Raw genomic sequence first — 14,426 nt, forward strand, 5'->3', positions numbered from 1 at the left:
GACAGTAGTGTATAATAACCCATCCTGCAGTATAATGGAGCCAACATCCAGCTGACAGTAGTGTATAATAACCCATCCTGCAGTATAATGGAGCCAACATCCAGCTGACAGTAGTGTATAATAACCCATCCTGTTGTCCTGCAGTATAATGGAGCCAACATCCAGCTGACAGTAGTGTATAATAACCCATCCTGTTGTCCTGCAGTATAATGGAGCCAACATCCAGCTGACAGTAGTGTATAATAACCCATCCTGCAGTATAATGGAGCCAACATCCAGCTGACAGTAGTGTATAATAACCCATCCTGCAGTATAATGGAGCCAACATCCAGCTGACAGTAGTGTATAACCCACCCATCCTGCAGTATAATGGAGCCAACATCCAGCTGACAGTAGTGTATAATAACCCATCCTGCAGTATAATGGAGCCAACATCCAGCTGACAGTAGTGTATAACCCACACCCATCCTGCAGTATAATGGAGCCAACATCCAGCTGACAGTAGTGTATAATAACCCATCCTGCAGTATAATGGAGCCAACATCCAGCTGACAGTAGTGTATAATAACCCATCCTGTTGTCCTGCAGTATAATGGAGCCAACATCCAGCTGACAGTAGTGTATAATAACCCATCCTGTTGTCCTGCAGTATAATGGAGCCAACATCCAGCACAGTAGTGTATAATAACCCATCCTGTTGTCCTGTAGTATAATGGAGCCAACATCCAGCTGACAGTAGTGTATAATAACCCATCCTGCAGTATAATGGAGCCAACATCCAGCTGACAGTAGTGTATAATGACCCATCCTGCAGTATAATGGAGCCACACATCCAGCAGTATAATGACAGCTAGTGTATAATAACCCATCCTGCAGTATAATGGAGCCAACATCCAGCTGACAGTAGTGTATACCCATCCTGCAGTATAATGGAGCCAACATCCAGCTGACAGTAGTGTATAATGACCCATCCTGCAGTATAATGGAGCCAACATCCAGCTGACAGTAGTGTATAATGACCCATCCTGCAGTATAATGGAGCCAACATCCAGCTGACAGTAGTGTATAATGACCCATCCTGCAGTATAATGGAGCCAACATCCAGCTGACAGTAGTGTATAATGACCCATCCTGCAGTATAATGGAGCCAACATCCAGCTGACAGTAGTGTATAATGACCCATCCTGTTGTCCTGCAGTATAATGGAGCCAACATCCAGCTGACAGTAGTATATAATAACCCATCCTGTTGTCCTGCAGTATAATGGAGCCAACATCCAGCTGACAGTAGTGTATAATAACCCATCCTGCAGTATAATGGAGCCAACATCCAGCTGACAGTAGTGTATAATAACCCATCCTGTAGTATAATGGAGCCAACATCCAGCTGACAGTAGTGTATAATAACCCATCCTGTAGTATAATGGAGCCAACATCCAGCTGACAGTAGTGTATAATAACCCATCCTGTAGTCCTGCAGTATAATGGAGCCAACATCCAGCTGACAGTAGTGTATAATAACCCATCCTGCAGTATAATGGAGCCAACATCCAGCTGACAGTAGTGTATAATGACCCATCCTGCAGTATAATGGAGCCAACATCCAGCTGACAGTAGTGTATAATAACCCATCCTGTTGTCCTGCAGTATAATGGAGCCAACATCCAGCTGACAGTAGTGTATAATAACCCATCCTGTTGTCCTGCAGTATAATGGAGCCAACATCCAGCTGACAGTAGTGTATAATAACCCATCCTGTTGTCCTGCAGTATAATGGAGCCAACATCCAGCTGACAGTAGTGTATAATAACCCATCCTGCAGTATAATGGAGCCAACATCCAGCTGACAGTAGTGTATAATAACCCATCCTGTTGTCCTGCAGTATAATGGAGCCAACATCCAGCTGACAGTAGTGTATAATAACCCATCCTGCAGTATAATGGAGCCAACATCCAGCTGACAGTAGTGTATAATAACCCATCCTGTTGTCCTGCAGTATAATGGAGCCAACATCCAGCTGACAGTAGTGTATAATAACCCATCCTGCAGTATAATGGAGCCAACATCAGCTGACAGTAGTGTATAATACCCATCCTGCAGTATAATGGAGCCAACATCCAGCTGACAGTAGTGTATAATAACCCATCCTGTTGTCCTGCAGTATAATGGAGCCAACATCCAGCTGACAGTAGTGTATAATAACCCATCCTGTTGTCCTGCAGTATAATGGAGCCAACATCCAGCTGACAGTAGTAGTATATAATAACCCATCCTGTTGTCCTTAGTATAATGGAGCCAACATCCAGCTGACAGTAGTGTATAATAACCCATCCTGCAGTATAATGGAGCCAACATCCAGCTGACAGTAGTGTATAATAACCCATCCTGTTGTCCTGCAGTATAATGGAGCCAACATCCAGCTGACAGTAGTGTATAATAACCCATCCTGCAGTATAATGGAGCCAACATCCAGCTGACAGTAGTGTATAATAACCCATCCTGTTGTCCTGCAGTATAATGGAGCCAACATCCAGCTGACAGTAGTGTATAATAACCCATCCTGCAGTATAATGGAGCCAACATCCAGCTGACAGTAGTGTATAATAACCCATCCTGCAGTATAATGGAGCCAACATCCAGCTGACAGTAGTGTATAATAACCCATCCTGTTGTCCTGCAGTATAATGGAGCCAACATCCAGCTGACAGTAGTGTATAATAACCCATCCTGCAGTATAATGGAGCCAACATCCAGCTGACAGTAGTGTATAATAACCCATCCTGTTGTCCTGCAGTATAATGGAGCCAACATCCAGCTGACAGTAGTGTATAATAACCCATCCTGTTGTCCTGCAGTATAATGGAGCCAACATCCAGCTGACAGTAGTGTATAATAACCCATCCTGTAGTATAATGGAGCCAACATCCAGCTGACAGTAGTGTATAATAACCCATCCTGTAGTATAATGGAGCCAACATCCAGCTGACAGTAGTGTATAATAACCCATCCTGTTGTCCTGCAGTATAATGGAGCCAACATCCAGCTGACAGTAGTGTATAATAACCCATCCTGCAGTATAATGGAGCCAACATCCAGCTGACAGTAGTGTATAATAACCCATCCTGTTGTCCTGCAGTATAATGGAGCCAACATCCAGCTGACAGTAGTGTATAATAACCCATCCTGCAGTATAATGGAGCCAACATCCAGCTGACAGTAGTGTATAATAACCCATCCTGCAGTATAATGGAGCCAACATCCAGCTGACAGTAGTGTATAATAACCCATCCTGTTGTCCTGCAGTATAATGGAGCCAACATCCAGCTGACAGTAGTGTATAATAACCCATCCTGCAGTATAATGGAGCCAACATCCAGCTGACAGTAGTGTATAATAACCCATCCTGCAGTATAATGGAGCCAACATCCAGCTGACAGTAGTGTATAATAACCCATCCTGCAGTATAATGGAGCCAACATCCAGCTGACAGTAGTGTATAATAACCCATCCTGTTGTCCTGCAGTATAATGGAGCCAACATCCAGCTGACAGTAGTGTATAATAACCCATCCTGCAGTATAATGGAGCCAACATCCAGCTGACAGTAGTGTATAATAACCCATCCTGCAGTATAATGGAGCCAACATCCAGCTGACAGTAGTGTATAATAACCCATCCTGTTGTCCTGCAGTATAATGGAGCCAACATCCAGCTGACAGTAGTGTATAATAACCCATCCTGTTGTCCTGCAGTATAATGGAGCCAACATCCAGCTGACAGTAGTGTATAATAACCCATCCTGTAGTACTGCAGTATAATGGAGCCAACATCCAGCTGACAGTAGTGTATAATAACCCATCCTGTAGTCCTGCAGTATAATGGAGCCAACATCCAGCTGACAGTAGTGTATAATAACCAATCCTGCAGTATAATGGAGCCAACATCCAGCTGACAGTAGTGTATAATAACCCATCCTGTTGTCCTGCAGTATAATGGAGCCAACATCCAGCTGCTGGATCTGCCAGGAATCATAGAAGGAGCTTCCCAAGGTACAGTAACTGGTTACCGTGATGGTTGTCTACTGTAGAGGGGGTTGCTGCCACGTTCAGTAGCCAAACGGTGTTGAACGTTGCAGAGACAGATGACACAAGTTAATATAGAGCACTGTGTTATCTCTGAGCTATTAATATAGAACACTGTTATCTCTGAGCTATTAATATAGAGCACTGTGTTATCTCTGGGCTATTAATATAGAGCACTGTGTTATCTCTGAGCTATTAATATAGAGCACTGTGTTATCTCTGAGCTATTAATATAGAGCGCTGTGTTATCTCTGGGCTATTAATATAGAGCACTGTATTATCTCTGAGCTATTAATATAGAGCGCTGTGTTATCTCTGAGCTATTAATGTAGAGCACTGTGTTATCTCTGAGCTATTAATATAGAGCACTGTGTTATCTCTGAGCTATTAATATAGAGCACTGTGTTATCTCTGGGCTATTAATATAGAGCGCTGTGTTATAGAGCACTGTGTTATCTCTGAGCTATTAATATAGAGCGCTGTGTTATCTCTGAGCTATTAATATAGAGCACTGTGTTATCTCTGAGCTATTAATATAGAGCGCTGTGTTATCTCTGGGCTATTAATATAGAGCACTGTGTTATCTCTGGGCTATTAATATAGAGCGCTGTGTTATCTCTGGGCTATTAATATAGAGCACTGTGTTATCTCTGAGCTATTAATATAGAGCACTGTGTTATCTCTGAGCTATTAATATAGAGCGCTGTGTTATCTCTGGGCTATTAATATAGAGCACTGTGTTATCTCTGAGCTATTAATATAGAGCGCTGTGTTATCTCTGGGCTATTAATATAGAGCACTGTGTTATCTCTGAGCTATTAATATAGAGCACTGTGTTATCTCTGAGCTATTAATATAGAGCGCTGTGTTATCTTTGGGCTATTAATATAGAGCACTGTGTTATCTCTGAGCTATTAATATAGAGCGCTGTGTTATCTCTGGGCTATTAATATAGAGCACTGTGTTATCTCTGAGCTATTAATATAGAGCACTGTGTTATCTCTGGGCTATTAATATAGAGCACTGTGTTATCTCTGGGCTATTAATGTAGAGCACTGTGTTATCTCTGGGCTATTAATGTAGAGCACTGTGTTATCTCTGGGCTATTAATATAGAGCTCTGTGTTATCTCTGGGCTATTAATGTAGAGCACTGTGTTATCTCTGGGCTATTAATATACAGAGCACTGTGTTATCTCTGGGCTATTAATATAGAGCACTGTGTTATCTCTGAGCTATTAATATAGAGCGCTGTGTTATCTCTGAGCTATTAATATAGAGCACTGTGTTATCTCTGAGCTATTAATATAGAGCACTGTGTTATCTCTGGGCTATTATATAGAGCGCTGTGTTATAGAGCACTGTGTTATCTCTGAGCTATTAATATAGAGCGCTGTGTTATCTCTGAGCTATTAATGTAGAGCACTGTGTTATCTCTGAGCTATTAATATAGAGCACTGTGTTATCTCTGAGCTATTAATATAGAGCGCTGTGTTATCTCTGGGCTATTAATATAGAGCACTGTGTTATCTCTGAGCTATTAATATAGAGCGCTGTGTTATCTCTGAGCTATTAATATAGAGCACTGTATTATAGAGCACTGTATTATCTCTGAGCTATTAATGTAGAGCACTGTTTTATCTCTGGGCTATTAATATAGAGCACTGTATTATCTCTGAGCTATTAATATAGAGCACTGTGTTATCTCTGAGCTATTAATGTAGAGCACTGTGTTATCTCTGGGCTATTAATATAGAGCACTGTGTTATAGAGCACTGTATTATCTCTGAGCTATTAATGTAGAGCACTGTGTTCTCTCTGAGCTATTAATATAGAGCACTGTGTTATAGAGCACGGTGTTATCTCTGAGCTATTAATATAGAGCACTATGTTATCTCTGAGCTATTAATATAGAGCACTGTGTTATCTCTCAATAATGTGGGTGGGATTAATATAGAGCACTGTGTTCTCTCTGGGCTCGTAGTATAGAGCACTGTGTTATCTCTGAGCTATTAATATAGAGCACTGTTATCTCTGAGCTATTAATATAGAGCACTGTGTTATCTCTGAGCTATTAATATAGAGCACTGTGTTATAGAGCACTGTGTTATCTCTGAGCTATTTATATAGAGCACTGTGTTATCTCTGAGCTATTAATATAGAGCACTGTGTTATCTCGGAGCTATTAATATAGAGCACTGTGTTATCTCGGAGCTATTAATATAGAGCACTGTGTTATCTCTGAGCTATTAATATAGAGCACTGTGTTATCTCTGAGCTATTAATGTAGAGCGCTGTGTTATCTCTGTGCTATTAATGTAGAGCACTGTGTTATCTCTGAGCTATTAATATAGAGCACTGTGTTATCTCTGAGCTATTAATATAGAGCACTGTGTTATCTCTGAGCTATTAATATAGAGCACTGTGTTATCTCTGAGCTATTAATATAGAGCACTGTGTTATCTCTGAGCTATTAATATAGAGCACTGTGTTATCTCTGAGCTATTAATGTAGAGCACTGTGTTATCTCTGAGCTATTAATATAGAGCACTGTGTTATCTCTGAGCTATTAATATAGAGCACTGTGTTATCTCTGAGCTATTAATATAGAGCACTGTGTTATCTCTGAGCTATTAATATAGAGCACTGTGTTATCTCTGAGCTATTAATATAGAGCACTGTGTTATCTCTGAGCTATTAATATAGAGCACTGTGTTATCTCTGAGCTATTAATATAGAGCACTGTGTTATCTCTGAGCTATTAATGTAGAGCACTGTGTTATCTCTGAGCTATTAATATAGAGCACTGTGTTATCTCTGAGCTATTAATATAGAGCACTGTGTTATCTCTGAGCTATTAATATAGAGCACTGTGTTATCTCTGAGCTATTAATATAGAGCACTGTGTTATCTCTGAGCTATTAATATAGAGCACTGTGTTATCTCTGAGCTAGTAATATAGAGCACTGTGTTATCTCTGAGCTATTAATATAGAGCACTGTGTTATCTCTGAGCTATTAATATAGAGCACTGTGTTATCTCTGAGCTATTAATGTAGAGCACTGTGTTATCTCTGAGCTATTAATGTAGAGCACTGTGTTATCTCTGAGCTATTAATATAGAGCACTGTGTTATCTCTGAGCTATTAATGTAGAGCACTGTGTTATCTCTGAGCTATTAATATAGAGCACTGTGTTATCTCTGAGCTATTAATGTAGAGCACTGTGTTATCTCTGAGCTAGTAATATAGAGCACTGTGTTATCTCTGAGCTATTAATATAGAGCACTGTGTTATCTCTGAGCTATTAATGTAGAGCACTGTGTTATCTCTGAGCTATTAATATAGAGCACTGTGTTATCTCTGAGCTATTAATATAGAGCACTGTGTTATCTCGGAGCTATTAATATAGAGCACTGTGTTATCTCTGAGCTATTAATATAGAGCACTGTGTTATCTCTGAGCTATTAATATAGAGCACTGTGTTCTCTCTGAGCTATTAATATAGAGCACTGTGTTATCTCTGAGCTATTAATATAGAGCACTGTGTTATCTCGGAGCTATTAATATAGAGCACTGTGTTCTCTCTGAGCTATTAATATAGAGCACTGTGTTCTCTCTGAGCTATTAATATAGAGCACTGTGTTATCTCTGAGCTATTAATATAGAGCACTGTGTTATCTCTGAGCTATTAATATAGAGCACTGTGTTATCTCTGAGCTATTAATGTAGAGCACTGTGTTATCTCTGAGCTATTAATATAGAGCACTGTGTTCTCTCTGAGCTATTAATATAGAGCACTGTGTTATCTCGGAGCTATTAATATAGAGCACTGTGTTATCTCTGAGCTATTAATATAGAGCACTGTGTTATCTCTGAGCTATTAATGTAGAGCGCTGTGTTATCTCTGTGCTATTCATGTAGAGCACTGTGTTATCTCTGAGCTATTAATGTAGAGCGCTGTGTTATCTCTGAGCTATTAATGTAGAGCACTGTGTTATCTCTGAGCTATTAATATAGAGCACTGTGTTCTCTCTGAGCTATTAATATAGAGCACTGTGTTATCTCGGAGCTATTAATATAGAGCACTGTGTTATCTCTGAGCTATTAATATAGAGCACTGTGTTATCTCTGAGCTATTAATGTAGAGCGCTGTGTTATCTCTGAGCTATTAATATAGAGCACTGTGTTATCTCTGAGTAGAGGTGTGTGTTCTGTTCTTAGTGTGTGTTCTGTTCTAGTAATGTAGAGCACTGTGTTATCTTAGAGCTATTAATATAGAGGCCTTTTATGATTGGATGATGATTTGAACTCTTTGTTGTGATTGGGTGACCTCTGACCTGTGTGTGTGTTTCGCAGGTAAGGGTCGAGGTCGGCAGGTCATTGCTGTTGCCAGGACAGCAGACGTGGTCATCATGATGCTGGACGCCACCAAGGGAGAGTACAGAGGTTAGTACTAGGGAGACGTACAGAGGTGGGTTCTGGGTTAGTACTAGGGAGACGTACAGAGGTGGGTTCTGGGTTAGGGAGTTACGTACAGAGGTCTGTTAGGGTTAGTACTAGGGAGACGTACAGAGGTGGGTTAGTCTAGGGAGACGTACAGAGGTGTGGTTCTGTCTTAGTACTAGGGAGACGTACAGAGGTGGGTTAGGGTTAGTACTAGGGAGACGTACAGAGGTGTTCTGGTTAGTACTAGGGAGACGTACAGAGGTGGGTTCTGGGTTAGTACTAGGGAGACGTACAGAGGTGTGTTAGGTTAGGGTACTACAGAGTGGGTTGGGTTAGGGAGTTCAGAGGTTAGTGTGTTCTGGGTTAGTACTAGGGAGACGTACAGAGGTGGGTTAGGGTTAGTGGAGACGTACAGAGGTGGGTTACTAGTTAGTGTGGAGACGTACAGAGGTGGGTTAGGGTTAGTACTAGGGAGTTCTGTTCTTAGTAGGTGGGAGACGTACAGAGGTGGGTGTTCTGTTCTTAGTACTAGGGAGACGTACAGAGGTTCTGTTCTTAGTACTAGGGAGACGTACAGAGGTTCTGTTCTTAGTACTAGGAGACGTACAGAGGTTCTGTACTAGGGAGACGTACAGAGTTCTTAGTACTAGGGAGACGTACAGAGGTTAGTAGGGAGACGTACAGAGGGTACTGGGAGACTACAGAGTACTAGGGAGTGTGTTCTGTTCAGAGGTTAGTACTAGGGAGACGTACAGAGGTTCTGTACTCTTACAGAGTTCTGTTAGTACTAGGAGACGTACAGAGTGTTCTGTTCTTAGTACTAGGGAGACGTACAGAGGTTCTGTTCTTAGTACTAGCAGCTAGTTAGTTAGTGTTCTGTTCTGTACAGAGGTGAGGTTAGGTGTGTGTTCTGTTCTTAGTACTAGGGAGACGTACAGAGGTGTGTGTTCTGTTCTTAGTACTAGGAGACTTAGTACAGAGGTTCTGTTCTTAGTACTAGCAGCTAGTTAGTTAGTGTGTTCTGTTCTTAGTACTAGGGAGACGTACAGAGGTGTGTTCTGTTCAGGTTAGTACTAGTACTAGAGCGTACAGTTAGTGTGTTCTGTTCTTAGTACTAGGGAGACGTACAGAGGTTCTGTTCTTAGTACTAGCAGCTAGTTAGTGTGTTCTGTTCTTAGTACTAGCAGCTAGTTAGTTAGTGTGTTCTGTTCTTAGTACTAGGGAGACGTACAGAGGTGTGTGTTCTGTTCTTAGTACTAGGGAGACGTACAGAGGTGTGTGTTCTGTTCTTAGTACTAGTGTGTTCTGGGAGACGTACAGAGGTTCTGTTCTTAGTACTAGCAGCTAGTTAGTTAGTGTGTTCTGTTCTTAGTACTAGGGAGACGTACAGAGGTGGGTGTGTTCTGTTCTTAGTGTGTTCTGGGAGACGTACAGAGGTGTGTGTTCTGTTCTTAGTACTAGGGAGACGTACAGAGGTGTGTGTTCTGTTCTTAGTACTAGCAGCGTACAGTTAGTGTGTTCTGTTCTTAGTACTAGCAGGAGACGTACAGAGGTGTGTGTTCTGTTCTTAGTACTAGGAGACGTACAGAGTTCTGTAGTGTGTTCTGTTCTTAGTAGCAGCTGGTTAGTGTGTTCTGTTCTTAGTACTAGCAGCTAGTTAGTGTGTGTTCTGTTCTTAGTACTAGGGAGACGTACAGAGGTTCTGTTCTTAGTACTAGCAGAGGTGTGTGTTCTGTTCTTAGTACTAGGGAGACGTACAGAGGTGCTGTTCTTAGTACTAGGGAGACGTACAGAGGTGTGTGTTCTGTTCTTAGTACTAGCAGCTAGTTAGTGTGTTCTGTTCTTAGTACTAGGGAGACGTACAGAGGTGTGTGTTCTGTTCTTAGTACTAGGGAGACGTACAGAGGTGTGTGTTCTGTTCTTAGTACTAGCAGCTGGTTAGTTAGTGTGTTCTGTTCTTAGTACTAGCAGCTAGTTAGTTAGTGTGTTCTGTTCTTAGTACAAGGGAGACGTACAGAGGTGTGTGTTCTGTTCTTAGTACTAGGGAGACGTACAGAGGTTCTGTTCTTAGTACTAGCAGCTTGTTAGTGTGTTCTGTTCTTAGTACTAGCAGCTAGTTAGTGTGTTCTGTTCTTAGTACTAGCAGCTAGTTAGTGTGTTCTGTTCTTAGTACTAGCAGCTAGCAGTTAGTTAGTGTGTTCTGTTCTTAGTACTAGGAGACGTACAGAGGTGTGTGTTCTGTTCTTAGTACTAGCAGCTAGTTAGTTAGTGTGTTCTGTTCTTAGTACTAGGGCAGTACAGAGTTGTGTGTTCTGTTCTTAGTACTAGCAGCTAGTTAGTTAGTGTGTTCTGTTCTTAGTACTAGCAGCAGAGTTGTGTGTTCTGTTCTTAGTACTAGGGAGCAGCTAGTTAGTTAGTGTGTTCTGTTCTTAGTACTAGCAGCTAGTTAGTTAGTGTGTTCTGTTCTTAGTACTAGCAGCTAGTTAGTTAGTTGTGTGTTCTGTTCTTAGTACTAGGGAGACGTACAGAGCAGCAGTTAGTGTGTTCTGTTCTTAGTACTAGTAGCTTGTTAGTTAGTGTGTTCTGTTCTTAGTACTAGCAGCTAGTTAGTTAGTGTGTTCTGTTCTTAGTACTAGCAGCTAGTTAGTTAGTGTGTTCTGTTCTTAGTACTAGCAGCTAGTTAGTTAGTGTGTTCTGTTCTTAGTACTAGCAGCTAGTTAGTTAGTGTGTTCTGTTCTTAGTACTAGCAGTTAGTTAGTGTGTTCTGTTCTTAGTACTAGCAGCTAGTTAGTGTGTTCTGTTCTTAGTACTAGCAGCTAGTTAGTGTGTTCTGTTCTTAGTACTAGCAGCTAGTTAGTTAGTGTGTTCTGTTCTTAGTACAAGGGAGACGTACAGAGGTGTGTGTTCTGTTCTTAGTACTAGGGAGACTACAGAGGTGTGTGTTCTGTTCTTAGTACTAGTTACAGTTAGTGTGTTCTGTTCTTAGTACTAGCAGCTAGTTAGTGTGTTCTGTTCTTAGTACTAGGGAGACGTACAGAGGTGTGTGTTCTGTTCTTAGTACTAGGGAGACGTACAGAGGTGTGTGTTCTGTTCTTAGTACTAGCAGCTAGTTAGTGTGTTCTGTTCTTAGTACTAGCAGCTAGTTAGTTAGTGTGTTCTGTTCTTAGTACTAGCAGCTACAGAGTTAGTGTGTTCTGTTCTTAGTACTAGCAGCAGCTAGTTAGTTAGTGTGTTCTGTTCTTAGTACTAGCAGCTAGTTAGTTAGTGTGTTCTGTTCTTAGTACTAGCAGCAGTGTTCTGTTCTTAGTACTAGTTAGTTAGTTAGTGTGTTCTGTTCTTAGTACTAGCAGCTAGTTAGTTAGTGTGTTCTGTTCTTAGTACTAGCAGCTAGTTAGTTAGTGTGTTCTGTTCTTAGTACTAGCAGCTAGTTAGTTAGTGTGTTCTGTTCTTAGTACTAGCAGCTAGTTAGTTAGTGTGTTCTGTTCTTAGTACTAGCAGCTAGTTAGTTAGTGTGTTCTGTTCTTAGTACTAGCAGCTAGGTTGTGTGTTCTGTTCTTAGTTAGTTAGTGTGTGTTCTGTTCTTAGTACTAGCAGCTAGTTAGTAGTGTGTTCTGTTCTTAGTACTAGCAGCTAGTTAGTTAGTGTGTTCTGTTCTTAGTACTAGCAGCTAGTTAGTTAGTGTGTTCTGTTCTTAGTACTAGCAGCTAGTTAGTTAGTGTGTTCTGTTCTTAGTACTAGCAGCTAGTTAGTTAGTGTGTTCTGTTCTTAGTACTAGCCAGGTTAGTTCAGTACAGAGTTAGTTAGTGTGTTCTGTTCTTAGTACTAGCAGCTAGTTAGTTAGTGTGTTCTGTTCTTAGTACTAGCAGCTAGTTAGTTAGTGTGTTCTGTTCTTAGTAGTTAGTTCAGCTGTTAGTGTGTTCTGTTCTTAGTACTAGCAGCTAGTTAGTGTGTTCTGTTCTTAGTACTAGCAGCTAGTTAGTTAGTGTGTTCTGTTCTTAGTACTAGCAGCTAGTTAGTTAGTGTGTTCTGTTCTTAGTACTAGCAGCTAGTTAGTTAGTGTGTTCTGTTCTTAGTACTAGGGAGACGTACAGAGGTGTGTTCTGTTCTGTTCTTAGTACTAGGGAGACGCACAGAGGTAGTGTGTTCTGTTCTTAGTACTAGGGAGACGTACAGAGGTGTGTGTTCTGTTCTTAGTACTAGGGAGACTACCAGCACAGTTAGTTAGTTGTGTGTTCTGTTCTTAGTACTAGCAGCTAGTTAGTTAGTGTGTTCTGTTCTTAGTACTAGCAGCTAGTTAGTTAGTGTGTTCTGTTCTTAGTACTAGCAGCTAGTTAGTTAGTGTGTTCTGTTCTTAGTACTAGCAGCTAGTTAGTTAGTGTGTTCTGTTCTTAGTACTAGCAGCTAGTTAGTTAGTGTGTTCTGTTCTTAGTACTAGCAGCTAGTTAGTTAGTGTGTTCTGTTCTTAGTACTAGCAGCTAGTTAGTTAGTGTGTTCTGTTCTTAGTACTAGCAGCAGTTCTAGCAGCTAGTTAGTTAGTGTGTTCTGTTCTTAGTACTAGCAGCTAGTTAGTTAGTGTGTTCTGTTCTTAGTACTAGCAGCTAGTTAGTTAGTGTGTTCTGTTCTTAGTACTAGCAGCTAGTTAGTTAGTGTGTTCTGTTCTTAGTACTAGCAGCTAGTTAGTTAGTGTGTTCTGTTCTTAGTACTAGCAGCTAGTTAGTTAGTGTGTTCTGTTCTTAGTACTAGCAGCTAGTTAGTTAGTGTGTTCTGTTCTTAGTACTAGCAGCTAGTTAGTTAGTGTGTTCTGTTCTTAGTACTAGCAGCTAGTTAGTTAGTGTGTTGTTCTGTTCTTAGTACTAGCAGCTAGTTAGTTAGTGTGTTCTGTTCTTAGTACTAGCAGCTAGTTAGTTAGTGTGTTCTGTTCTGTACTAGCAGCTAGTTAGTTAGTGTGTTCTGTTCTTAGTACTAGCAGCTAGTTAGTTAGTGTGTTCTGTCTTAGTCTAGTACTAGCAGCTAGTTAGTTAGTGTGTTCTGTTCTTAGTACTAGCAGCTAGTTAGTTAGTGTGTTCTGTTCTTAGTACTAGCAGCTAGTTAGTTAGTGTGTTCTGTTCTTAGTACTAGCAGCTAGTTAGTTAGTGTGTTCTGTTCTTAGTACTAGCAGCTAGTTAGTTAGTGTGTTCTGTTCTTAGTACTAGCAGCTAGTTAGTTAGTGTGTTCTGTTCTTAGTACTAGCAGCTTAGTACTAGTTAGTGTGTTCTGTTCTTAGTACTAGCAGCTAGTTAGTTAGTGTGTTCTGTTCTTAGTACTAGCAGCAGTTAGTTAGTGTGTTCTAGTTAGTTGTGTGTTCTGTTCTTAGTACTAGCAGCAGCTAGTTAGTTAGTGTGTTCTGTTCTTAGTACTAGCAGCTAGTTAGTTAGTGTGTTCTGTTCTTAGTACTAGCAGCTAGTTAGTGTGTTCTGTTCTTAGTACTAGCAGCTAGTTAGTGTGTTCTGTTCTTAGTACTAGCAGCTAGTTAGTTAGTGTGTTCTGTTCTTAGTACTAGCAGCTAGTTAGTTAGTGTGTTCTGTTCTTAGTACTAGCAGCTAGTTAGTTAGTGTGTTCTGTTCTTAGTACTAGCAGCTAGTTAGTTAGTGTGTTCTGTTCTTAGTACTAGCAGCTAGTTAGTTAGTGTGTTCTGTTCTTAGTACTAGCAGCTAGTTAGTTAGTGTGTTCTGTTCTTAGTACTAGCAGCTAGTTAGTTAGTGTGTTCTGTTCTTAGTACTAGCAGCTAGTTAGTTAGTGTGTTCTGTTCTTAGTACTAGCAGCTAGTTAGTTAGTGTGTTCTGTTCTTAGTACTAGTAGCTTGTTAGTTAGTGTGTTCTGTTCTTAGTACTAGCAGCTAGTTAGTTTGTGTGTTCTGTTCT

At 40.8% G+C, this 14,426-nt stretch overlaps 1 protein-coding gene across 1 annotated transcript in view; it reads left to right on the forward strand.

Moving 5' to 3' along the window:
• Positions 1–14,426, forward strand: part of drg2 (developmentally regulated GTP binding protein 2) — a 60,235-nt gene that overhangs the window by 15,125 nt on the left and 30,684 nt on the right. The window contains 2 exon segments of the mRNA XM_052511147.1: positions 3,988–4,048; positions 8,437–8,551. Of these exon segments, the coding sequence (XP_052367107.1) occupies positions 3,988–4,048; positions 8,437–8,551 (176 nt within the window).

This window comes from Oncorhynchus keta, unplaced genomic scaffold, assembly GCF_023373465.1.
Source record: "Oncorhynchus keta strain PuntledgeMale-10-30-2019 unplaced genomic scaffold, Oket_V2 Un_contig_6330_pilon_pilon, whole genome shotgun sequence".
Classification (NCBI taxonomy): Eukaryota; Metazoa; Chordata; class Actinopteri; order Salmoniformes; family Salmonidae; genus Oncorhynchus; species Oncorhynchus keta.